Below are 24,849 nucleotides of genomic sequence, written 5' to 3'. Positions count from 1 at the left end.
TGTTTGCTTTCATTTTCCCTTTGCTTTGCACTCTAGAAATGAAGCAAAGACCATGACTATAATTTGTCATTTCAGACATAATGTAGTTTGCAAGTGCAGATACACTTCAAACCATTACTTATGATTTTGGTTTGCTGACTGATTGCAAATCATTACATATCAATTCAGTCAGCATGCTAAACCATAATAGTTAGATCCTATACACTTAACATAGTGAGACTTAGTCATTGGTAAACCTGCAGAGGATTGCACTCCTTACTCATGATTTGGTATGACATCTAAATTGAGCAAAATAAATACTTTATAATGCCTACTTGGTCTGCAGCAGCTTCTGTTGTAACAGAAGTAACTAATACTAAAGTGGACATAGATGAAAAAGGAAAAGTTGTCATCCAACAATGGCATTTTGCACTATGGGTGAACAGAATTTGGATAAGGATATCCCAGTAGATATAATTTGCAGTAGATCAGCAACAATGCTGATGTTATTTATTATTACACTTATATCCTAGTTTTCCTTGAATGAGGTAAATACAGTGGTGCCTCGCAAGACGAAATTAATTTGTTCTGCGAGTTTTTTCGTCTTGCGGTTTTTTTTCGTCTTGCGAAGCACGGTGTCGGAAAAGTTTTGGAAAAGCTTCAAAAATCACCAAAGTCTTCAAAAACCTCAAAAAAGGCTACCACACCGCGTGCTATGAGTTGCTCCTTGAAGTCAAGTCGCAACTGTATTAACGGTTTTAAGAAAAAGGAAACAAACTTGCAAGACATTTCCGTCTTGCGAAGCAAGCCCATAGGGAAAATCGTCTTGCGAAGCAACTCAAAAAACCAAAAACCCTTTCGTTTTGCGAGTTTTCCGTCTTGCGAGGCATTCGTCTTGCGAGGTACCACTGTATAGCATATTTTTGAGTTGAACATATTACTTCTTCATTGTTAAAGTATGTCCTGCACCCCTGCCTGGCTTCAGTTGGAGGATCTTGGAGATCTATTAAAAACACACACATAAAGTAGATCCGGCAAGCCACCCCCACAATAGGTGATCATTTTGGCCTGTGGCACCACAGGTTTCCTGTTAGCTCCCAGAATGCATTTTGTCTGCTCATGATAGACATGAGAAACTGGCATAGTCTCCATCCAACTTTTCAGTGTCAGGTGTATTGAATCAGAAGGCTTGACACTTGAAAACCCATTTTTTCTGCCTTTGTGTTGAAGTGGTAACTTCAGACTGTTTTATACCTTTCCTGATATTCTCTCCCTACAGTTTGGAAGAGTCTGTTTCACAAAGCAGGTTAATGGGTTAGATTGCCTCTCTCATCATGGATAACTCGCCGATATAGTGGAGCTAGACGGAGTTTTTCTATTCACACTATTTGCTCTTTTAACTTTACAGTGCTGATCAGGATCTATAGTGCCGTCAACAACACTTGACGTACCTTTAGATGCACTTCTGCCTGAACCAAGACACAGGCAAACAGATAAATGCACACACATTATTTGGTGTGGCTTACAATTTCTCTTCCCCAGAGTGAACAGTGGTAACCCCAGCAGTGTCTCCCCATCCTCTCCTCTTATTTGTCTGCATCTCGCACTGCACTGGGAAGGAAGGTAGAAGGATATTTATGTGCCATCTGAGGAGAAAGTTGTTGAGGTCAGTGATCTCAGACTAAGCTGGAAGACTGCATAACTCCATATTAGGTCAGGGATAGACATATATTTCTGACTGGTACAAATACATTGTGATATGGTTAGCTGCTAAACTCCCAAATCTAGACTTAAGGTATAGCAGAGATAACCTAACTAGGGTACCATATAAAGTTCAGCAATAGATTACCAGTGGTGGTGGTGCCCTTACTATAGTACTTTCCCTGTAGAAGACCCATCTGTCCAGCTGCCTCTTATCATTCAGCCTGACCTAATGCAAAGTTAGGTGAGTCTGAGCGCCTTGGAAAGAAATAGGCTTAACCCATATCCAACCCTGCATAGGAGTTGCAGCTTTAGTATAGCACTTAGCAGCTCATTTAAATCTGCTGGTTGGATTGTAAGAATTGTTTGCAAGTGGCTAAATGATAAAAATATGTTAACTGTCATTAATGTTACTGAATTGTATGTATTTCTGTTTGCTGTTTTCAATTAGTCCAGAGTTACTGCATTTTAAAAAAGGAACGAATAGGTTCAAAGCTGAAAGAGTCTTAACATACATGACAAATTTTGATTTGTAGAAAATGTAATTACTGCTGCATATTTCTGCACCCTGCAATATAATCTTAACAGACTGTCTTTTTATAAAATTCAGGTTGCTCTTAAACGTAACTCAATGTATAAGCTACTTTGAAAAGCTCTAGGCAAAAAGCATACACAGTAATGCTTTTCCTTTACACTGTTTTGAAGGTTTCCCTTAAAGGATTCAAAGAGACTGATCCAGTGGTTAAAAGCAGTTCAGCGGGACAACTGGATTCCCACCAAGTATTCCTTTCTTTGCAGCGAGCACTTTACTAAAGACAGTTTTTCAAAACGGCACGAAGACCAGCACCGGCTGCTCAAGCCCACAGCTGTGCCAACCATCTTCCATATTTCAGAGAAAAGAGGGGAGAGCAGGGATTATGTCAAAAGGAGGAGGAAAATAGCAAGTCAGACTCTAGAAGGAGATGGCGATCAACCAAAGGAAGGAAGCGGTGAGGTAGTTGAGGGAATCTTATCATCTGACCAAAACTTGATAGTTCACGGGACTCAAGAAATAGAGCAAGTGACTCTTCAAGCTGAAATCAGGTCAATGTCAGAGCAGGGAGAAAATTTCCAGGACCAACTTGAAGGCTCCCTCAGGAGGATGTTAGCAGATAACCTAGTCACAAAAGTAACTCAAAATAAGCCAGGAAAACTGACTCTGGAGGATTGTTCTGAAGCAGTTAGCCATTCTGGGAATTTGAAAATGGACAAAAGTGGTATATCGGAGGATGACTTCACCCCTCCTGTGTCTGGCGCATGCAAATTTATTGGCTCCCTTCACTCTTACAGCTTTTTCTCCAAGCACACTAGAGAGAGGTCATCTTTTCCAAAAGAGCAACTAGAAAGGAAAAGGTTAAGGAGAAGTGTGGATCCAAGCTGTAGTAGCAACACTCTGGAGCAGGATACTAGTTTAACAGAATCCTCCTCTACTTCCTCTCTCACTGCTATCCCTCAGAAACCTTCCCAGAACATGTCTGCTTCTCCTGCAGATCTGACCCCTAAGCCAGCAACAGAAGCTGTTGTAGGTCAGAAGGGAGAAACGGATGCCAACCCCATGTCCATCAATGAGGTCATCATGTCTGCTTCAGGAGCCTGCAAGCTCATTGATTCCCTGCATTCGTATTGCTTCTCCTCTAGGCAGAGCAAAAGTCAAGTGTGCTGCTTGAGAGAACAGGTAGAGAAGAAGAATGGAGAGCTAAAGCAGTTGAGACAAAAGATCAGTCGCTCCGACAGCCAAGTTAGAAAGCTGAAGGAAAAACTAGATGAACTGAAGAGGATCAATTTCCCATGCCTGAGCAACCTGCTGTCCCAGGACTGTGGTCAGTATCTTCTGCACTCTTAGCCAGGGCGAAACTGATATAAAAATATGAAGCCATTTAGTTAAATATAATGGGTGGGATTCAGTGTTGCGTTATAATGAACAATCACACACTGCATGCATTGCAGCTTGCCAGATGGAACCACTGCCCCTCTTCTTCCCCTTCAGTGTTGATTTGTGGGTTCTCCCAACTGCCCCTCGAGCCAATTTCAGGGGGCACGCACTGAGAGGAGAGGGCAGGACTTCCCATTGCACTAGCGGAAGTCCGTGTTGGGTGAATTCTGCCCATTTCCTTTAAAATACCTTATTATTATTGGTGATATAGCCTCCAGTTTTTGAAAATAAAACTGCTTGCAAACTCTTATGCTTTGTTGTTGAAACTAGGATCGTCAGGTGCAAAAGAGGCCAAGCAACCCGCATATTAAATTGTCATGTAAAAAAGAGAATTTCAGCAGCAGGTGTGGCTTGTTATGCAAGCCACATCTGCTGAGATTTCCTCTTTTATACAACTAGGAAAGCTGCAGGTGTCCTACCCTAACCGAAACATTCACACGTACATTCCCCACCCATACGCCATGCACCAGTGCTCTGAAATTTGAGGAGAGGAGGAATATTGTCCTTAGAATTACATTTTAGGGGTTTCGATTGTTTGCATTACTGCCTATGGGTGAGTCATTAATATGCCAGTTTTAAAACTTGTTTGAAAGTTGCTTGGGAATCCGGTTTATCCATCATATACCTCTCATTTATGAATATCATGATTTCTCAGCATGCTTTCCCTCTGAATGTGTAGCTTTCTTATAACCAAACACAGTTCAGTTACCATTTGACATGCAGTTGGTACACTGTAAAAGGTAAAGTAAAGGTAAAGGGACCCCTGACCATTAGGTCCAGTTGTTACCGACTCTGGGGTTGCGGCGCTCATCTCGCTTTATTGGCCGAGGAAGCCGGCGTACAGCTTCCGGGTCATGTGGCCAGCATGACTAAGCTGCTTCTGGCGAACCAGAGCAGCGCACTGAAACTCCGTTTACCTCCCCGCCGGAGCGGTACTTATTTATCTACTTGCACTTTGATGTGCTTTCGAACTGCTAGGTGGGCAGGAGCAGGGACCGAGCAACGGGAGCTCCCCCTGTCGCAGGGATTCGAACCACCAACCTTCTGATCGGCAAGTCCTAGGCTCTGTGGTTGGTTATACCCAAAATAAGATGCCTTATTTAAAAAAAAATGCCGTTCAAGCCATAGGCTTGCAAGACAGATGCAGGCCTCCTGGCATTTCTAGCCATCCCATGAAGCTCCTCCCAGGCCACACTCATCACTAGACCTGCATCCTCTGCATGCTTTTGCCTGGCTGGAATGCATCCTTCTCTGAATGAAGAACCATGTGTATGTGTGTGTGTACAAAACCTCTGACTTTTGCATGGCAGGAATGTAGCTTACTGTACAAAGTGACTTACAGTGTTTTAAGGAAAAAACCAAAGACATACGTACATTAAATCCAGCATTAAAAAGACCGCCCGCAGAAAAAGCCCATGTATAGTTAAAAGCCAAGTGAATGTTTTTGCCTGGCAACAAAAGGTAAGAGTCACATCTGTTGCCTTTGGCTTACCTGCTACTGGCATATGACCTTGGAAGATTTCCTATGAGATAATATGGTCCTTGAGCAATCCTACCTTAGGCCATTTCTTGTGTTCAGGAAGCAGACAGTGGAATGACAGTGCATATTCAGTAGTGCTGATGTGGCCAAGACCTGGCAAGTCAGGTGTTCCAGTGGAGTGTGTTTGTATGTGTGCACCAAAATCCTCAGAGCCCTGGAGGGGAAGGGGCCAAACTTCCTTCCTACTCCTCACATCAGGGTTGTCTAGGTATACTAGCCAAATTTTGCCTGAAATTTACTTGGAACATCTCCCCATTGGAGAACAAGATCTGTAAGCTGAGGTAGGATAAAACACTCTAGCCACTGAGGACTGTGGAAGGTTTTGCCACACGTTCTCCTTTCCTTGCTGCCAAAGAGGTCAGTGGAAGTCATTTGCCTATAAGGGAATAAGGGAGAGGTGGCATGTGCATACCTCTCCTGGCTGGATTGTGATGAAGGCGTTCAGAATTCATATACGAAACCTATTTACTACTAGAGGGTTTGAGACCAGGGGTGTGTAACCTGTAGCTGTCCAGCTGTGGCCATCCCACCAACCCCAGGCAGCATGGCCAGTGATGGGAGAAGTAGTCCAGCAACATCTGGAGGGCCACAGGTTAGCCTCCCCTGCTTTAGTTTGTTGTGCTGATTTAGGCCAGTGTTGCTCAAACTTGGGTCCCCAGCTGTTGAACTACAACTCCCATCAACTCTAGCTGGCAGGACCTTGCTAGCAGTGATCAGGCTATACCCCTGACTGTAATTTGTTTTAACAGTTTTAAATTTTAAATTGTTGTAACTTGCCCTGGGACCTGCTGGTGAAGGGCAGGTAATAATCTTAGTAGTAACAACAACAACAACTTCTGATTGATGTTTTGAACAGTTGTTAATTGTTTTGTGTGCTCTGTTGAGAAACAAGGAATATGTTTCTGTGTGGACACTGTTACTTACAGATTACTTAGTCTCGTAAGAATGAAAGAAACGAAGGACAAAGTTGTAGGCTCAGTATGTAACTTTGCCTGACAAAATCTCAATTTGTATGAATTACTGATGCAATTTTGCTAATCTGCAATATCATACCCCTCAACTGTCTCGATTTAAGCGGGACATCCCATTTTGGGGGGGCTGTGCTCTTGCACAAGTCATGTGACTCCATGGCCCCAAAAGACGTGTGTCCCGGTTTTCCTCTGGGACATGTTAGAGGGTATGCAATATTATTGCTGAGATGCATATTATTTGCAAATGTGTATATGTAAAGCCTTCCCCCTGCTTTATGTTTTCCCCTTTGCATTGCAGCAAAGGCTCCAAGTAGAATTTTGCTAATCAGCTATACAGGTGGCAACCATTTTAGGCATCTCCAATCAGTGCACAATTACCGGCATGCAGGTCCTTTTGGACCTGGAAGAGAGAAGAATGGAGACGGGGTGGAGCATAATGGGCAGGGACGCACTTACGCACACTCCACCGATGTGTGCAGGGGCTGGGAACAGAACCCCTGCACAAAATGATCGCCATCTGTACTAATTGATAAAACTCAAATGTAAATACATATATGTTTGCCTTTAACTTCATTTATGTAGCTTCTCCTCAGTCTATGAAAAGGCAATAGCAGCCAGAAAGGAATTGTGAGTCACAATATATGCCATACTTGTAGATTTCTTCTCTCCATAGCTTGCTTAAGCTAAACTACAAGTCCCAGAATACACTGGGGTAACCTCTGTGTAGAGTCCCAAGGTTGTTTCCTGTCTTGTCTTACTAGATTGCATCACAGTGTTCCTGGAGAATAGGGAATGATAAGCCATCTAGAGTGAACAAGCTAAAAATAATCTTGCACGATATGGCCAGCATTGAAACAGACACAGGTACAGTCTAAAATGCTTAACACTTTTATTGAAACACTTAAGACATTCTGAAAACGGAGATTTGGGTTCCATTTGAGCTCTTCTTAAGTTTCATGCCTGTTTAAATTATCCTGCAGGCCGTTGTTCTCAGTCTTTGTGTGCAGAGATCTGTTGTCTCAACGGAGTGCAGTGCTCCTGTAGTCTGCAACTTTACTTGGAGCTGCTATATGGTCCATGGGATTGTATTCAGAATGAGACCTCAGAATTACCGTATTTTTTGCACCATAACACTCACTTTTTTCCTCCTAGAAAATAAGGAGAAATGTCTGTGCGTGTTATGGAGGAAATGCCTACGGGTGGCATGCCTACGGATTTTCCTCCTCTAAAAACTACGTGCGTGTTATGGTCAGGTGCGTGTTATAGAGCCAAAAATACGGTATTCACTTGCTCCCTTGATCCAAATAGCTCAGTTAGGAGAGCATGACGCTCTTAATCTCAGGGTTGTGGGTTCAAACCTCACGTTGGACAAAAGATTCCTGCATTGCAGAGGGTTGGACTAGATGACCATTGTGGTCCCTTCCAGCTATACAATTATGTGATTCTATTATCTCTTCATCATGGGTAAAAGTTTACAAGTAAAACAGGGAAGAGCCCACAACCTTCCTATTCAGTTCTGTTTATGGTGAGAGGGGAACTTGGTTAACAAACACTCTTGGCCACCCTCAGGGGTGTACAATGAAAGTACAATAAAATAATATATGCATTATTTAGCAAGTTTTATATATGGCTTAATAAAAAAACCTATACAGAGTTTACTTTAAATAGTTTTAAAATAGTAATTAAGAATAGGAATCAAAGCAGACCATACAGCAGTAGAATCAAATATATCTTATTAGAATCAACTTATCAGTTGTATTTAAGGAGATTTTCCAAGGCAATATGTGTGCTTTGGAGTTGCACAATATGACATTTAACATGTACTGTATGAAAGGTTGAGAATGAGGAAGCAGATGTACTGTAAAACACCCTGGGATTCTCTTATGTGTTTTTTTTTTTTAAAAAAGGTAGCTGATTATGAATCAGATAAGATTTTTGACCAGCTAGTCAGCTAACATTTTGCACGAATTTTCAGTTCACATTCTTTCTGCATTAGAGTAAAAATAAACATAGATATACTTACCGGTCGGGGCTGGATGATAAGTTGAATAACTTTGAGTTGAATTTCAACTTTAAGTCAGCATTCTCTGGTATCTCTGACCAACAACCTCTTAGTACAAATCTAACAGAAAGCTTGTCATCTTTTTTGCAGTCCAATATTCCTTTTCAAATTGCATGTGTTGAAATGGAATTTGTCGTGAAGATACAACTGCAAAGGATTCAGTGCCTTTGGAACTTTGCAAGTGTATTTAGATGAGCTCTTCCTGTAGTGAATCTGGAAGGTCCAGCAGTGACCTCTCAATTATTCTTTGTTCTCATTTAGTGATAGCATTCCAGGTAACAAAAGTGACAAAAGTAACAAAAAAAAGGAGCAGATAATACGGATCCATGTTACACCCTTTCAGGGAAGGCTGCTTTGAATTGCTGTATTATTACTTGAGCCACTAGATGGTAGCAAAAACCACATTTTCAGCTTTGCAAGCTTCCCTGTTTTTATCTTATAAATTAATGGACTCTAGTCTACAAAAGTTAAGTCATAATAAATTCTTAAAGTTGCTGCAAGTCTCTTTGTTATAAACTGCATATGTTCTTCAAGGAAGAGAGGTCAGACTTTTGCATGACCTTATACTACCGTAATTGCATGGAAATTGTGCTTTGTCATAAATATTGCCACACTTTTTTTTTTCACTGATAAATTTTTATTGGTATTATACATATATACATATAAACTTATACAAAGTCCAATACTTAAATTACACATAATATATTCATTCCATAAATCATAAATACATTTATTTTAGGCTCTGCCTAGCCTTGAACTTCCTTCCACTCCTTTGGTAAGTATCAAATAGACTTTATATTCACGTATTTTATCTCTTTTACATAATAACCTTTTACTGTTAGAGTTATTCCAATCCCGCCAGTGTCGTTTAAAGTTTAGTCCCAATATATATCCAAAAATATTGCCACACTTTTAAGCTTAAGGAGATGGAAGGAAAAGAGATTTCATTGAGATCTGCCCAGATAAAGAGAGCTTTTCAGAATAGCTCATCACCCATCACACTTCGCACTGCTCTATGTAGAATAAAGTTAGCTCTGAAATATCCTTTTATGCCCATTTGATTGTATTTTTTAAAAAATTGAAAAAGATTAGACTTGCCTAACACAAGCATAACATTAGTACATAAACCAAAATAATAAATAGACCACCAAAATATATACTCGCAAGTTATAATTTCTTCTTCACAACAAAAATAATTCTTATTTACTCTGCTTTCAACAATTGGCAAGCACCCCATATAAAATAAAATTATACCTAAAGATATAGATATTGTCCCTGATGCAAATAAGTGTTTCGTCCCTGCCTGCCCCTGCAGTACTATACCACTTGCATGGAATGCTTGCCATCTTGCATGGAGCAGTCAAATTTTTAAAAGGACAAGCCAGTCTGTAGAATTCTGTGTGTTCATTTTTAAAGAAAGTGTGCTTCGGGTGCTTGTAGACAGGGGAACTATATTGAAGAGTTACAGTGGTAATTTAATTATAAAAAACATCCATTTTACCATACCAATATCATCTTCTTATTTGAGCTATCATCAAAGAACAAGAAAGGTCAGGTGTTCATGCAAAGCATAGTTATGTCAGTCTTGTGTACCGTTAATCACTCATTCATCTGGCTTGAGCCTTGAATGGGACCATTCCTGTTAGGAAGCAGGGAAGGCTACAGTGCTTTGTTCTGGTTCATACTTGTGTTTCCCAACTTATAGGTTATAGCTTTGTTATGACATTGCTTTCTCGGTCTAAAATAATGCTTGCCATTGATACAGTTATTTGTATATAGCTAGTAGCTCTTTGTGTACACATATATAGCTATTTGAATGTGTGGCAGCACATTCAGTATTAATATGAAGGGGACTTGGGTGTGTACAGCTTTGCCCAGCTCTGGTTTTCCAGCTGAAAATTTTCCATGCCTGAAAATTTATGTTAGCCTCATTTAGGAAAATGACATACTTGTATTATTTCTTCTTCTTGTCTCCAGGACTGTGAACATTCCAGCAGTTTTTCTTTGACGGTGGGGTAATTATGCCCTTCCCCAGCATTGCTGCTTTGATTGCAGGTCTTCTCTGTAACATATAGTTTGACCCTGAGGGGGGTAAGAAATGGTCAAGGAGCCTATATGCACATAGCTAGTCAAAATTTTATTTCGAGCCAGGTTTGTAAAATATGAAATTTGTTTTGAACTTTTGACCTACCTCAACTCTCATGTGGCCAGAGCTGGATAAAAACAGATAAAATGAAAGAGGATGGTAGAACACGCAACATGGCTACTGGGAACTGTCTCACCAATGCAAAGTAGTTGGCCAACATTGACGTGGTAAGAGCTAATTGCCCAAAGTCTTGGTGCAGTTTGCTTATCCTCAGTCTCTCTCTTCTCACAGAAACCCCGCAGTTGAACCCTGTGGTTGAGCCTCTCTCCTGGATGCTGGGCACCTGGCTGTCAGACCCCCCAGGAGATGGTACCTTCCCTTCAATGAAGCCCTTTCAATACCTTGAAGAAGTGTGCATCTCTCACGTGGGGCAACCCATGCTGAATTTTTCGTAAGTTTCCTTATTTTTGAGGGTTTTTTCTGCAACAGGGACACCTTAAAGTAATCTGTGTTGTTTATCAAATGAGACTGTTAGTGAGGTACAAGCTAAGAATCAATTTAAATAAAATCAGTGCGTAGAATATAAATCAAATTATTCCTAGAAATAGACATCCTGTTTTTCAGAAGCTGCGAAGCAGCTATTAACCTATCACACATAGATTTTTACATTTAGTTGTCATCCTTAGCGATGCAGTCAGTTTTCTTAAAGACCTCAAACATAAATGAAAGGACAAAAGTAACACCTCCAAATCCCTACTAGTAATTCTAGTGCAAAATTGAGTTCCCAGGAACTTTAAGAAAGTAAATAGGCAGCAAAATCTTTAAAAGCCCCTTATGCTCTTGTTTTCCCCCTGCTTCCCATTCCCTCCCAGTGCTCCGATCCTGTGTGTGCCTGGGAAAGGTAACAGCAGGGCATATGGTGGAAGAGGCAGTGGTAGCTGCAGGGTCAAGGTAGCTATGCAACTGTTTGTGGGTTCACCAAGGAATTGGGTGTCTAGGGATCATAGACTTTGTAAATAAGACCCCAAAATTTACTAGTCAGCAACATTTATACTGCCCTGCTAAGAGGGGGTTTTTCTCAAACTTTGGCCTTCTACCAAGTAGATTGGAGATGACCCTCCTCCACCAGCCTAGTTATTCACCTGCATGGAATTCCCTTTATGCAGGGCTGCCAGGTGATTTGTTGAATACAAGCCTGTCACATTAGCTGGGGGAAAGCAGCAGTGGCTGTATGATGGATTTGGGAACAATAGATTGAAGGGGCTTCAATGGCATAGGAATGTGTTGCGGGAGAACAGTGGTCATATGGGATGTTGTGATATAGTAGTTCTGGACGCTTTCTTTTAGTTGGCGTAAGTGCTTAATGGGGTCCTTCCTGGTAGCCTGGGAATGGAATGTTTTTTCCAGAGCCAAGCAAGAGTGGGCGTGATCAAATGTATGATTTATTATCCTCCAGGCATTACAAATATTTTTTTTCAATATATTTTTGAAATTTTTCCAGCTCTCTTGATTCAAGAAAAGATGCATTTCTGTATAAGCACAAATGGAAAGTTGGAAATGTAACATGTTTTGGTTTTGAGAAAAACAGTTTTTCCTAGAATTTTGAGCAATCCTTTGCGTTCTTAAAATGGAAATTGCAATTTGAGAGTTGAAAGGATGTTCACCTGATGCTGTTGTAAAGATAAACAAACACCTCCTCAGTGATGGCAATTATGCATGATATTATTTTCTCAAAGCCATGGCTTCCCCCCAGGAGGTACTCAAGGGTACGCAGTACCAGCATCTCTTTTTGTTGTTGTTAAAAACCGTGGAACTTACTGTAACAACTTTGTGGTGAATACTGGCACCTATTTTTCGGGGGGGGGGAGCACTTCTTAAAGCTGCTAGTTTTTATATCCTCTAAAACGTGGTCGGTTCAGCATGCTTTGGAATTTAATGTACTATGGCACATGCCTATTCTAGCTGCATAACTCTTTCTGCTGAATTACCCAGCTGAAATACGGATTTTCACTAATTGGGAAGATTTCAACCCCTATAACGTTGCTTTAAAGAAAGAGTTGTGTTTTAAAATATTACTTGCCAGCTGATTCTGTAAATGGCAAAATTTCCTTGCTCCTTGGGGACTATTTAGGCCAAAAGTGAGCATCCATTCTTTCTCTGCATGACCTCTGCAGAAATGCAGTGTAGGAAATGATCCAGAAAAATCATAAATATGGGAGAGGTAATAGGGCGGTTATGGAAGAAAGCATTCTTTGCTGCCGACATGACATTTGGACCTGATGTATAAAATCAGCACTTTTTTTACTAGCACAGTTCTGTAGTTTTTAAAATAACTGTTCAGGAGTGCTATGTGTAAGGAAACTTGTATTACTGCAGCGTTTTATGTCGAGGAAGAAGAACACTGTCATACTACTGCGGTGACAGGTACACCTCAATATTCCTTATTAGGAGTTGCTGGAGTTGCCAAGTAAAATGAAAAATATACTCTGACAAGTATCTAATGGGACAGGCAAAAATGCACTGCATAGTTAAAAGAATGTACAAATTTCCAAGAGAGGAAAAAAGATATCCAAGAAACTATCTTCAGCCATATGTGAGTGAACATAAGTTAGAAATGCCCTTAACTTCAGTGGGTCTACTCTGAATAGGACTTGCATTGAATATGATCCTATACTTCTTAAATGGGACTTCAGGTTTACTGTTTGTTGAGGACAGGTATGGGAGCACTATTTTCATTTCATACAGATGATGCTGAAAAAGCTGGATGAGTTCTAGTTTCTGTGGAGGATGTGTTTTACAGAGGCATGGTAATGTTAGTATCCTCCTATCCTAATAGATTCAACGCCTTCCATCCAGACACCAGGAAACCGATGCACCGAGAATGTGGATTTATCCGCATCAAACCTGACACTAACAAGGTGGCCTTCATCAGTGCTCAGAATACAGGTACTAGCCTAATTACATTAGCAGGTTTTCTCCTCTTTCTCCTTTAAAACCAGCTTCCCTTAAAGCAGTAAGAAAGTGGCTTGATGCCATACTTTCAACAAATCTCTCTTGCCTGCTTATAAGCCAAGTGTTGTCTTGTATTCCAGCTCTGTGAACTGTGGCACTATTAATAATTTCTCTTCTTGATCCAGGTTTGGTAGAGGTGGAGGAAGGAGAAGTTAATGGGCAGGAGCTTTCTATAGCTTCCCACTCTGTAGCAAGGATCTCATTTGCCAAGAAACCCCATGTAGAGCAAGTGAGTATATTTAAGTGTGGTCCAGCTGCACTGGTATGACAAATCCGTACTCGGCATTCTGTTGCCTGCCTGAAGAGTTATATGATATCTCCCAACCCAGGGCATGTACACAAGGTGAAATGGGCAGCTCGAAAGAGACCACTAAAGAGCGGAAGAGAGCAACTAACATCTGTAGCTATGAACTTCAGTGGTTAAGGATTTGAACCCTTAGTCAGCCGGCAAGCAGACTGCAAACAACTACCGAAATTTGGGGGATAAAACAGATAGGGTTCAGTTCCTGCAGAAGGGAGATGCTGAAGTGACTACAAGAAAGCTTTTGTGTATTCTGGCAGTGGCAGCTATTTTAGATGCTGAAGGTGGGAAGAGCATCAAGGCTAGAACCCAAATTTCCTATAGCTCCACAGACTTGAGCTCCACATGTCAGGAAATGGCTGAAGGCAGACTCATGATGGGGCCTTTGAACTCACTAGTACAGTAGAACCACTTAGACCACAAGAGGTCCCAGATATGGCCAAGGATTATGATCTCACACAGGAAAAGGGTGGAGAGGGAGATGTGCCTGCAATTATGTAGCTAATCAGAAAGAGTGGTGCAGGGCCTCACTGGATAAGTGTCTGACTCATTCATGCCCCAGGAAGCCTTTAACTTTGACATTCTCTTCAGCCCTACCTAGTTTTTGTAACTGATTTCCAATATCTGTCGATTTTTGTACCCAGCAGACCTTTCTATCAATCCGTCCCCCCACAGATTGGCAGCAGCACTGCTTGGTTGATAGTTACACTAGCAGAAACTGCTCATACTCAGAAGTTGCAAAACTCGGACCAAAATGTGTACCCCTGACTTGATAGGATATTTTAGTGAATATTCTCCCTCCTGCCTACAACCTCTGTGGCACATGTCAAGGCTGTGGTTACCTAATTTTGGGGACCCTCATTTACCCCAACAAGACTGGTTGGTTGGGGTTTCAGAAGCAGGAACAAATTTTCAGTATTTTGTACCAGACATTCCCAGTCTTTCAACAGTCCTGACTTTTCCTTCCTCTTGAATTGAATAGTAGGTTTCTCTCTGGCTGGCCTGATACTATACAGAAGAGACAAAAATTGTCCTCAGGTGTCCTTTGGCTATTTTAATATGGATGTCTGCCCTGAGAAGGCCCCTGGTTTGTAGAGAGACAGAAATGTCCTGTCCCTGGGCTGTTTACCTTGCTGAGCCTTAATTAAGACTTGGATGAAAGGAGGCGCATTTATCTTGGTGCTTGCCACTGCTTTCTCTGTTCTGTTAGAAGGCAACACAAGAAAACACCATGCTGATGGAGTGCTTGCTGGCTCCGCAGGCTGTAACTGTGCATAGGTGTTGTAAAAAAAAAACAAAAAAAAGTTGCTAGACCCCCCACTTTCTTACCTGATCTCAAGGATTTCATCTGTTCAAGAATTTCTCATACTTCTAGCCAACAGGTCTCTTCTCTTCGTAGGACTGTCCCTCCCACCTCCCTCCCTCCCTTTTCTTTTCTTTTTTCTTTGTATACATATTTTCCTCTTCATGTTGTTCACATAATTTCATGTAAGGCATATTGCTCTTTTAATAATAATTTTTATTATTTGGTAGCACTGCACAAGGTCTTAGAGTAATATTCCTCATCAGGCAGCCTTGACTCTTGCAGTTGAAGAACTTAGCAGAGCAAACACATTCCCTTGGGGGAGAAAAAAGACAAAGTCAAGTAGACAGTCTGCTTCTATAAAATTTAAAGCAGCTCTGTTCATCCTCATATTTCATGCTACTGTGAGATCTGTGCCAATTTTTAAAAAATGCATTAAGCACTTGGTAGAAGAGGTAAAACGAGAACAGCAATAGAGGACCTGAAAAAAATATTGAGGTCAGAGAAATGAAAGGTCTTGTCTATTTTGTAGAAGGGCGGCTGCTGAGAGAGGGCTACTGTCAACCTTCCCTCTAATAGGGAACTTGGGTAGTGAGTGCCAACAGAAATGGGACCACTGAGAAACAAGAGGGAGGCATTGGCACATTCAGTGGAACTCCAAGATTTACAGAAGTGCACAACTATATATTAAAACAAACAATGCTCAGTGGCCATGGAAAGCTGAGTATCAGTTGAAAGAAAAAAGCGGGGAACTGATGTGTGTAGATGGAAGGCTCCCCGAAGCAAACTGACTGGCTTGAACCCTGAACAAGAGGAGTCCTATTAGGAAATGATAATACATTGGAACATTCTGTTGCAGATCCTAATTGTTTCTACTGAAGATGAACTCAGGTGACTGAGTGTCAGTCAGTTTGGAAGCTAAATGGGGCCACTCAAAAGTCAGGGATTCATTTCTAGATAACAGCAAGCTCCCAGATATGCAGAATTATGTAATATTATGAATTATAAAGAAAGAGGATTTTATTAAAATAAAAAAGTAATTGTGAGGCCCCAGGGTGGGGGTACCTAGTGCCTTCTAGATGTTATTGGACTACAACTCTTAGCATCCCTATAAAAGAGTTTTTAACCATTTAGTTAATGTAAAATTTTGGTGGCCAGTTAAAAATATAATGATCCCACGTTTCACAGATGTTCTGAAATGAGCCTACGCACACATTTTTCATTTTTCTTGACTACTGCCTAACAACAAAACCACATCCCACAAAGATACTCAGAATATCTATTTATGACCTTTTGTAAACTGCTTGTTTACAAACATTCACCCTTTTATATCTCTGTTGCTTATAGCTGTCCAATACATAATGTTAAAATAGTTTGAATAATTTTGGACTGTGGAACTAATTTAATTTATTGGTACATTTAACCTACATTGTTATGTAAGTACCCTGCATCTGCGGCAAAGCAATGCTAACAGTATTCCAGTATACTTCTGTTTATATTCTAGTGACTTGTCTGAGGGTGGGTGCTTCAAAAATGCAACATACCACTTAGTTCATTGTAGAGATGTCAAGGTTTGCCACTGTTAAAAACATTTGATAAAAATAGCTCCTGGATTTCCAGTCAAAGTATTGTAGAATTTAGAGTTGGGAAAGGCACAGGCTGCAATTTGAATGTAACTGGGTGCATTACAAGAAGAAGCCTGGCCTCTCCTCCCTTGGCTTATATGCTATTTCCTCCCCCTCTCCTCTAGCACTAACATAAGGAGATGAGAAACTTCCACTTCCATTTTAGATTAACCACAAGTAACCTTGTTTGAACACTAAACTATGTTTGACGTTTGCTGCGGTTGGTGAAAGCAAGTCAACTTCATAATCTCCAGTTTGAGTGTGCTCAAGCCCACCTATAATGCAAAACACACACACACAAGGTTCACCTGCAAAGCATGTTATCTGAAAAGCATGGTAATTATCAGTACGTATTAAAGGTTTAATGTACTAAATATTAAGGCCCTGATAAATCAAGAACATGAAAAAGCAAGACCACTCACTCTTCATATTAATTCAGTTCCAACACTGGAACAATAACACCAGAGGTTTGTTTATTCAGGTTTCATCCTGTTCCATCCATTCCCTTAAGAATTTCTGCAGCCGCAGGGCAACTTACAGTTGCTGTTGAGTTCCTTTTGGAGGGAGGGGGGAAGCAAACTCCCAGAAGCTATAGGTCTTCCAGCCAGTTGCTGGGGTCAAGCTAATCTTTCTATTGCTGGCGAGAGCAGCAGGAGACACATCCCTGTTCACCCATGTCTCCTTTACCTTGTCTCAGATTATCTTGCCTGTAACGTTTGGGATACATTTCCTGGGTGATTATGTAAAAATTACCAATATTCAGCAGTTTGTTTTAAAAGGGGGAAAGTATTTTATTCTGTAGACCTCTTCAAATAAAGACAGGAAATTGATTTTACTGGTGCGGTTTGTGTTTGCATTTCCTCACAATATATGGTTCCAAATAACAAGTGTATTAGAGAGCTTTCATGGAGCTGAAGTTTTTCTGTTTCGATAGCTGCATATTGGTGGGGTGTGGGTGTTTTTGCTGCAATTGTACTTAACAAAATAACTTTTGGCAGGGTTTCTTTGGCAGGGATCCCGCAGTCCCAGATATCTCCACTCTTCTTTAAAAACCATGTTAACTATGGCAAAAAAGGGTAAAGGGCACTGTGATGGGACGATGAGCTGCTTGTGTGTAAAATCCTAGTCCCTCAGAGTTTGGTCAAGTTTGCAAACCTCTGTCTGTAACGGAGCCCCTTAAACATGGCTCCGTCAGTCGCTGGCAGATTCCGACAGTGGTTGCTTTCGGAATCGCTTCCAACATAAAAGCTCCTTAACGGAAACACGTCTTCTGGACTCTCTGCGTGACAGTTTCCGGCGAGGAGTGGGTGTCCCTACAGGAGGTCCTGAAACCTCCCCACTGTTTTCGCTGGAAGTGTCTCTGAGCCATCCCTCCAGCTCCCTTTCCCTCAGCCCAGCTCCTCTCCCCCTACTGGTTCCCTCTTCAGCTGCTGAGTCTCTCCCAACCTGTGTGAGCCCTTTCACTTCCCTTCCTTCCGATGGCAGTTCCCTGACATCCACCTCCCCTCCAGGGCCCCCTTCATCCCCTCTCGCCCCCTCCTCTACGGGCGGTGAGGAGGCAAAACCCCGGAATGAACTTCCTTCATCTTCCGATGTCCCGAACACTTCTCTCCACCTGTTGCGGTTCCTGGTCTCGAAGTACTCCTCCTCCTCAGAGTCCATCTCCCCTTCCCCTTCCGATTCCGAGAATCCTTCCAACTCCTCCTCCTCATCGGTGGTCCCAAAGTATTCCCTCCGGAACCTCTCCACAGGCTGAGGTTTCCTTGGGAACCTTTGATGGAACGTTTCTATCAATACCTCGTCATTGATATCTTCTGCCATTACCCAAGTGTTTTCTGACTCCGGTTCTCCTTCCCACGCTACCAAATACTCCACCTGATCCCCCTTCCATCTGGCGTCGAGGATTTCTGCCACATGGCTGCTGCATTCCCTTTCTTCTATGACCGGTCCCCGAGTGGCCATCCCTTCTCGTCCCCCCTCATACGGTGACAGTAACGACCTGTGAAATACTGGGTGCAGTTTCATGTGGTTGGGTAACCGGAGCCTGAAAGCCACTGGGTTGACCTGTTGAATGACCTCAAAGGGACCCAATCTCCTGGGTCTTAATTTCTTACAACCTCCTTTGAACGGCAACCCTTGGGTTGACAGCCACACCCTATCTCCCACCCTTATGGTTTCACCTTCCCTTCGGTTCTTGTCTGCCTGCCTCTTGTATTCTTCCTTCGCCCTTTCTAAGTTGAGTTGGAGCTGACGATGGATTGCTTCCATTTCTTCTACAAAATGCTCGGCTGCCGGGACACCCCATCTCTCCCCTTCTCCCCCTGGGAAAGCCCTGGGATGACACCCATAATTAGCCAAGAAGGGGCTCATCCCTGTGGACACATTCTCGGCATTGTTGTAGGCAAATTCCGCCAGCGCCAACTTTTCTACCCAGTCATTCTCTCTGTCATTGACATAACACCTCAGGTATTGCTGGAGGACCCCGTTTGCTCTTTCCGCCTGCCCGTTGGTTTCAGGGTGCCGGGCAGTCGAAAAGTTGACCTCCACCTGCAGTAAGCTCATGAGCTTCCTCCAGAACCTGGAAGTAAATTGTTTTCCTCGGTCTGAGACCACCCTCAATGGCACCCCGTGCAACCTAAAAATGTGTTCTACAAATAACTTCGCTGTCTCTTCCGCCGTGACTGCATGCGAGCAGGCTACAAAGTGGCACATCTTTGTTAGTAGGTCTACCACCACCATGATGGCTGTTTTCCCCTTGGACTTCGGCAGATCAGTCATAAAATCTATCGACACTGCCTCCCAAGGTCGTTCTGGGGTTGGTAAGGGTTCTAATAGCCCCGCCGGTGCCCGCCTCTCCCCTTTGGCTCGCTGGCATTGCTCACACCCTCTTACATACTCCCGTACATCTTCCCTCACCTTAGGCCACCAAAATTCCCTGGTGACCAACCACATGGTTTTGTGTTGTCCAAAATGCCCCGCCGTGGGGCTGTCGTGCAACTGCTTGAGTACCCTCCCCCTTAAGTCTCCTTCAGGGATATACAGTGCCCCTTTGTAATACAAAGCTCCATTTCTTTCCTCGAAACCCCCTGGTTCCTCTCCCTCACCCCTAAGACCTCTGAGCTTATTCTGGGCGTATTCATCATTCTCTGTTTCCTCTACCAGTTCTCTTTGTCCCACCAATGCCGCCCCACACACCCAGCGGTCCTCTGGAATGACATGTCTCTCTTCGGGTGCTCCCTCCCCCTCCAAATATTCAGGTTTGCGTGAGAGAGCGTCCGCCCTAATGTTCTCTGGGCCTGGCACGTAACAAATCTCAAAGTTAAATTTGGAGAACTCCTGGGCCCATCTCACTTGCCGTTGGTTGAGCACTCGTGCCGTCCTCCAATACTCTAGGTTCTTGTGGTCAGTGCACACTTGCACCTTATGTTGTGCGCCAATTAGCAGGTGCCTCCATCTCCGGAACGCCTCATGAATGGCTAGTAGTTCTCGGTCATACACCGTGTAGTTCCTCTCGGATTTGTTCAGCTTTCGCGAAAAAAAGGCACACGGTCTCCACTCTGACTCCTCCTTCCCTGGCTGCAGAAGCACCGCCCCAATAGCTCTGTCTGATGCGTCAGTTTCCACTCTCATCGGTTTTTGTAAATCCACATGCAGGAGTTGTTGTTCCGAGGCGAAGGCCCTTTTTAGTTCCTCAAATGCTCGCTCCGCCTCCTCAGTCCAAACGAACTTCTTCTTACTGCTGAGACAGTCCGTAATGGGCGCCGTCAGGTGGGCAAAGTTTCGGATGAACTTACGATAGAAGTTCCCAAATCCTAGGAACCTCTGCACATCCTTCCTTGTTTTGGGTGTTTTCCATTCCAGCACCGCCTGGACCTTGCCGGGATCCATGGCCAATCCCTTGTCTGACAGGCGATACCCCAGGAATTCCACCTCCTTGGTATGAAACTGACACTTCTCCAGTTTCACCCACAGCTGGTTGGCTTGCAGCCTGCTCAACACTTCTCTGACGTCTCTCACATGCTGCTCCTCATTCTCAGAATACACCAACACGTCGTCTAAGAAGGCCACACAATTCTTGTAAAGCAAAGGCCCCAGGACGTGGTTCATAAACGATTGAAAGCACGCGGAGCCTCCTTGTAGGCCGAAGGGCATAACTAAATATTCAAATGCCCCCAAAGGGGTGAACATGGTGGTTTTCCATTCATCCCCCTTCCTTATTCGTATCAGGTTGTACGCCCCCCTTAGGTCCAGTTTAGTAAAAATCTTTCCCTTCCTGACCCTTGTCAAAATGTCGTCAATCCTGGGCATAGGGAAAGCCACTGGTTCTGACACTGCATTTAAGGCCCTGAAGTCACACACAAGCCTCGGCTTGTTCGTGTTTTTTTTATCCACAAAAAACACTGGGCTGCCCCCCACCGCCCTGGACTCTCTGATGAACCCTCTCTTCAGGTTCTTGTCAATGAACTCTCTTAACTCCTGCATCTCTCTGTCTGACATGGCGTACAGCTTGCCTACAGGGAGCTGTGCCCCAGGGAGTAAATTGATTTGACAGTCAAAGGGTCTATGCGGGGGTAATTGGTCAGCTTCCCTTTCGCTGAAGACGTCGCGGAGATCTGCGTATTGTCGTGGTACCTTCACGTTCTCCGTTACTTCAGTCCCTGCTAGGGTGGCTTGGGCCCCTGCCAAACCCTTTCCCTCTTTGCAGTGTTCTAAGCAATGTGCTGAACCAAAAGAAACCACTCTCTGATGCCAGCCCACCAGCGGATCATGTAACGCTAGCCAGCTCATCCCCAATATAATGGGAGCTCCTCCCAAGGTGGCCACATTAAACGCTATCAGTTCGGTGTGCCTTGCCACCTTCATTATCATTGGGACGGTCTGCAAGCTGACTTCTCCTCCCAACAGCTCCCTGCCATCGATCGTGGTCACCTGCAGGGGGTTGCTTAAAGGGATCGTCTGTATCTGGTGTTCAGCTGCAAACTCTTTGCTCATGAAATTGCAGGAGCTGCCTGAGTCCAACAGCGCCTTTATCTTTAGAGGGTGTCCGTTTGGCAGCTCTAGCGCCACTTCTATCACTAGGGCGGGTTTAGGAGGTTCTGGCGTGGGCACTTTCACTGCTCTTTGGCCTGGCTGCTGTGCCCCGACGGTGGCAGCCAGGCGTTGGCTTTTACTTGCTTCGGTATTTCTTCCTCTCTTCCCTCCACAGCTCCTACCATCCCTTGCCATTCCTTCCTCTGGGGGCAGACTCTGGCAAAGTGACCTGGCTGTTGGCAGAGATAGCATTTCCGGGCGCCTTTTCCCTCCTTCTTTCCCCCCTCACTGGGCTTTGAAACTGCGCGCGCGCGCGCTGTTCCGATTTCCATCGGCTCTGCTGGCGGGAAAGTTGGCTCTGGAATGTCTGGAATGCGGAACTCCTTCCAACGTTCCCCCTTCCCTTCCCGCCTCTCCAATGCTCTCGCCTCCTGGCGCGCTCCTATGGTCAGCGCTGATTTGGTCAGCTGGTCCATAGACTCCGCCCTGGGCGCCCGGGAAAGTTCGTCTTTCACAGCCGAAGAAAGCCCTTCTTCAAAGAGCATTTGAATGGGTTCCGCCGATAGATCCCACCCCAATTTATGGATCAACATGGTGAACTCAGTCCAGTACTCACGGACAGATCGGCTCCCCTGTTTGCAAGCCATTAACTGTCTGCGGACCACTCCCTGTTCAATATCGCTGGAAAACATCAGATCCATGGCGCGAAAGAACTTCATCGTGTCCTTTAGGACGTCACTATTCGCTGCCATCAGGGGTCTAACCCAGTCTCTCGCCCCCTTTTCAAGATGCCCAATCACGAAAGCCACTCGTGATTCCTCGTCAGGGAATTCATCAAACTGCAGATTGAGGGCATATTGCATCTCTGTCCGAAAGCCATGATAGTCTTTGGGCTCCCCCCCAAACTTCTGCACCAATCCTGGTACCTTTCTGACGAGCTGGGTGTCTTTCCCCTTTTTGTCTGCATCCTGAGCCCTCCTCTCCTCAAGCCTCGCCGTCTGCAGCGCTAGCTGGACCTCCAACACCCGGTACCTTTCTTCCAGGCTTGGACCCGCTCCAGCTCCTGCTTCTCCGGTTCCGGCTGGGTTGCTCATGATGCCTTCTCCTGCACAAGCTGCTCACGAAGACTGTCGGAATGCTGTGATGGGACGATGAGCTGCTTGTGTGTAAAATCCTAGTCCCTCAGAGTTTGGTCAAGTTTGCAAACCTCTGTCTGTAACGGAGCCCCTTAAACATGGCTCCGTCAGTCGCTGGCAGATTCCGACAGTGGTTGCTTTCGGAATCGCTTCCAACATAAAAGCTCCTTAACGGAAACACGTCTTCTGGACTCTCTGCGTGACAGTTTCCGGCGAGGAGTGGGTGTCCCTACAGGAGGTCCTGAAACCTCCCCACTGTTTTCGCTGGAAGTGTCTCTGAGCCATCCCTCCAGCTCCCTTTCCCTCAGCCCAGCTCCTCTCCCCCTACTGGTTCCCTCTTCAGCTGCTGAGTCTCTCCCAACCTGTGTGAGCCCTTTCACTTCCCTTCCTTCCGATGGCAGTTCCCTGACAGGCACCAACTTAGCATACACAAAATCTTGGATTGTGTGCAGAAATCTTTTACTGAAATAAGCGGAGGGGCCTTGTTGGCCTCTGCCAAAATGTGCTCTGACTACAGTGCCTTGCTTTACACTTATGGGCTGTTTGGTGCAAGATCCCCAGTATTCCATAGCTATCAAATTCTAAATTATTCTCTCCCCTCTCCCCTTTATTTAATATGTTAAATCCAATTCTCCATCACGGTTTTCTTCAATTTCAGCATTGTAATTCCTTGCCTTCGTATTCTCATATTTGGTTTAACCCTAGCTTGGCAAATTGGAAGCAGAAGATGCTTTCAAATGAGGCACAATGCTGAGTAAAGCAATCACAAATGATTAGCAGTGGGTTTTGTTTTCCTTCACTATTTTGTCTTGTGTGTTCACTATTTTGTCTTGTTTTGTCTCCATGGTTGTTGAAAGGTTGAGTGATCTCAGAGCAGGATCCTGGTACAAAATATAAGCAAAAATCTTGAACAAAATAGTTCACCTTTTTCCTGATTTATGGGATATATTATCTGTTCCTCTTGAATTATACTTGGTGGTGATATAAGCAGGCCTTCATATTTTCTCTGTAGAATTTTGCAGGGATGAGCCATTTTGCTTCCCAGTCCTGAGGACACAGATTTGGTTCAAGTCATTGGACAGTGGTTTGCTTTGCTGCTGTTTTTCTTCTTGAATTATAAACAGGATCAAATAATAAGCCATGTGTTTTCTATTTCCCTCCTTAGATTACTAGAAAATTCAGGCTCAATTCTGATGGGAAACTAGAACAGACTGTCTCCATGGCAACCACTACGCAGCCAATGACTCAGCACCTTCACATTACCTACAAGAAAGTGACTCCTTAAAACAAAGAGGAGGTTGTTTCACCATAGAGGAATCGAGGCCAAGAAAACAGAAGCAGCTTGGAAGCAGTGACTCTGTATCTTTGTGATCCAGTTCCTACCTGACAGCAGAAACTATAGTTGCTGAAAGAAGTTATTCTAAGGTTTCTGTAATGGTAGACTTAAAAAACCAAAAGCCAATAAAAAAAACCTTTATTTTTAAAGGTGTAGCTTGGAATGGTATTATGTTGAATTAGAAATGACTCCATGTTGTCATTTGTTAAAGAAGCATTGATAGTTTTTCCTTATGAAGCATGGAGGTGATGGGAGACTTCTGTCTTCAGTTTCTTTTTGCAATCTTTATGGTTTGCAAACAAGGTGGTTTATACAAAGGAAGAGGTCATGGATTCCTCTCATTAAATGCAGGCTATGGCTAGAACTGATAAATACCTTTAAGAAGTTAAGCAATCCTGAGAGAGACTATGTTTTGTTTTAGTTTTTTAAACTAATTTCTCAAGTCATGATGAGAGCCCAGATCTTTTTCAGGTTTCTTATATAACCCATGTTCTGTTGAATAGGGTAAAACAAGAACTCCTTCCTTCATGGCTTCATGTAATAACTTGAGCTTAACCAAAAGGTATGGGATAGAGATAAAACAATTGCACTATCTTCCATTACAGCTTTGTGGTTGTTCCAGGCTGGAAGCTCCTTGCACTACTCAGTCATTGCTTTTAGTGTGAGCTGTGTTGATTTTTCATATTCTCAGGAAATACTCTGCTATGTTCAATAAACTATTCTACTATGGTCTGTCCACCATGTAGTCAGGGTTCAGCCTGAGGAAGGAGCTTTGTCTTTCGAGAGAGCCATAG

General features: G+C 43.5%; 1 protein-coding gene across 4 annotated transcripts in view; it reads left to right on the top strand.

The window, feature by feature from the left end:
• Nucleotides 1–24,204, top strand: part of THAP4 (THAP domain containing 4) — a 24,688-nt gene extending 484 nt beyond the window's left edge. Inside the window, exons 1-6 of one of the 4 annotated variants that reach the window (XM_081006610.1) lie at nucleotides 1,535–1,645; nucleotides 2,386–3,539; nucleotides 10,603–10,762; nucleotides 13,148–13,257; nucleotides 13,449–13,552; nucleotides 23,885–24,204. In XM_081006610.1, coding sequence (XP_080862736.1) covers nucleotides 1,617–1,645; nucleotides 2,386–3,539; nucleotides 10,603–10,762; nucleotides 13,148–13,257; nucleotides 13,449–13,552; nucleotides 23,885–24,004 — 1,677 coding nt within the window. In that variant the 5' untranslated portion in view covers nucleotides 1,535–1,616 and the 3' untranslated portion in view covers nucleotides 24,005–24,204. Of the gene's footprint in view, nucleotides 1–1,534; nucleotides 1,646–2,385; nucleotides 3,540–6,924; nucleotides 7,028–10,602; nucleotides 10,763–13,147; nucleotides 13,258–13,448; nucleotides 13,553–23,884 lie in introns of those variants that run through there. The other 3 variants (XM_081006612.1, XM_081006609.1, XM_081006611.1) reach the window with 3 other exon arrangements.
• Nucleotides 24,205–24,849: the final 645 nt, after the last annotated feature.

The sequence above is a fragment of the Podarcis pityusensis genome, assembly GCF_964106645.2.
Source record: "Podarcis pityusensis genome assembly, chromosome: 5".
In the NCBI taxonomy this organism is placed as follows: Eukaryota; Metazoa; Chordata; class Lepidosauria; order Squamata; family Lacertidae; genus Podarcis; species Podarcis pityusensis.
Note: the sequence above shows the minus strand (reverse complement) of the source record. Positions and strands in the feature narration are given on the sequence as shown.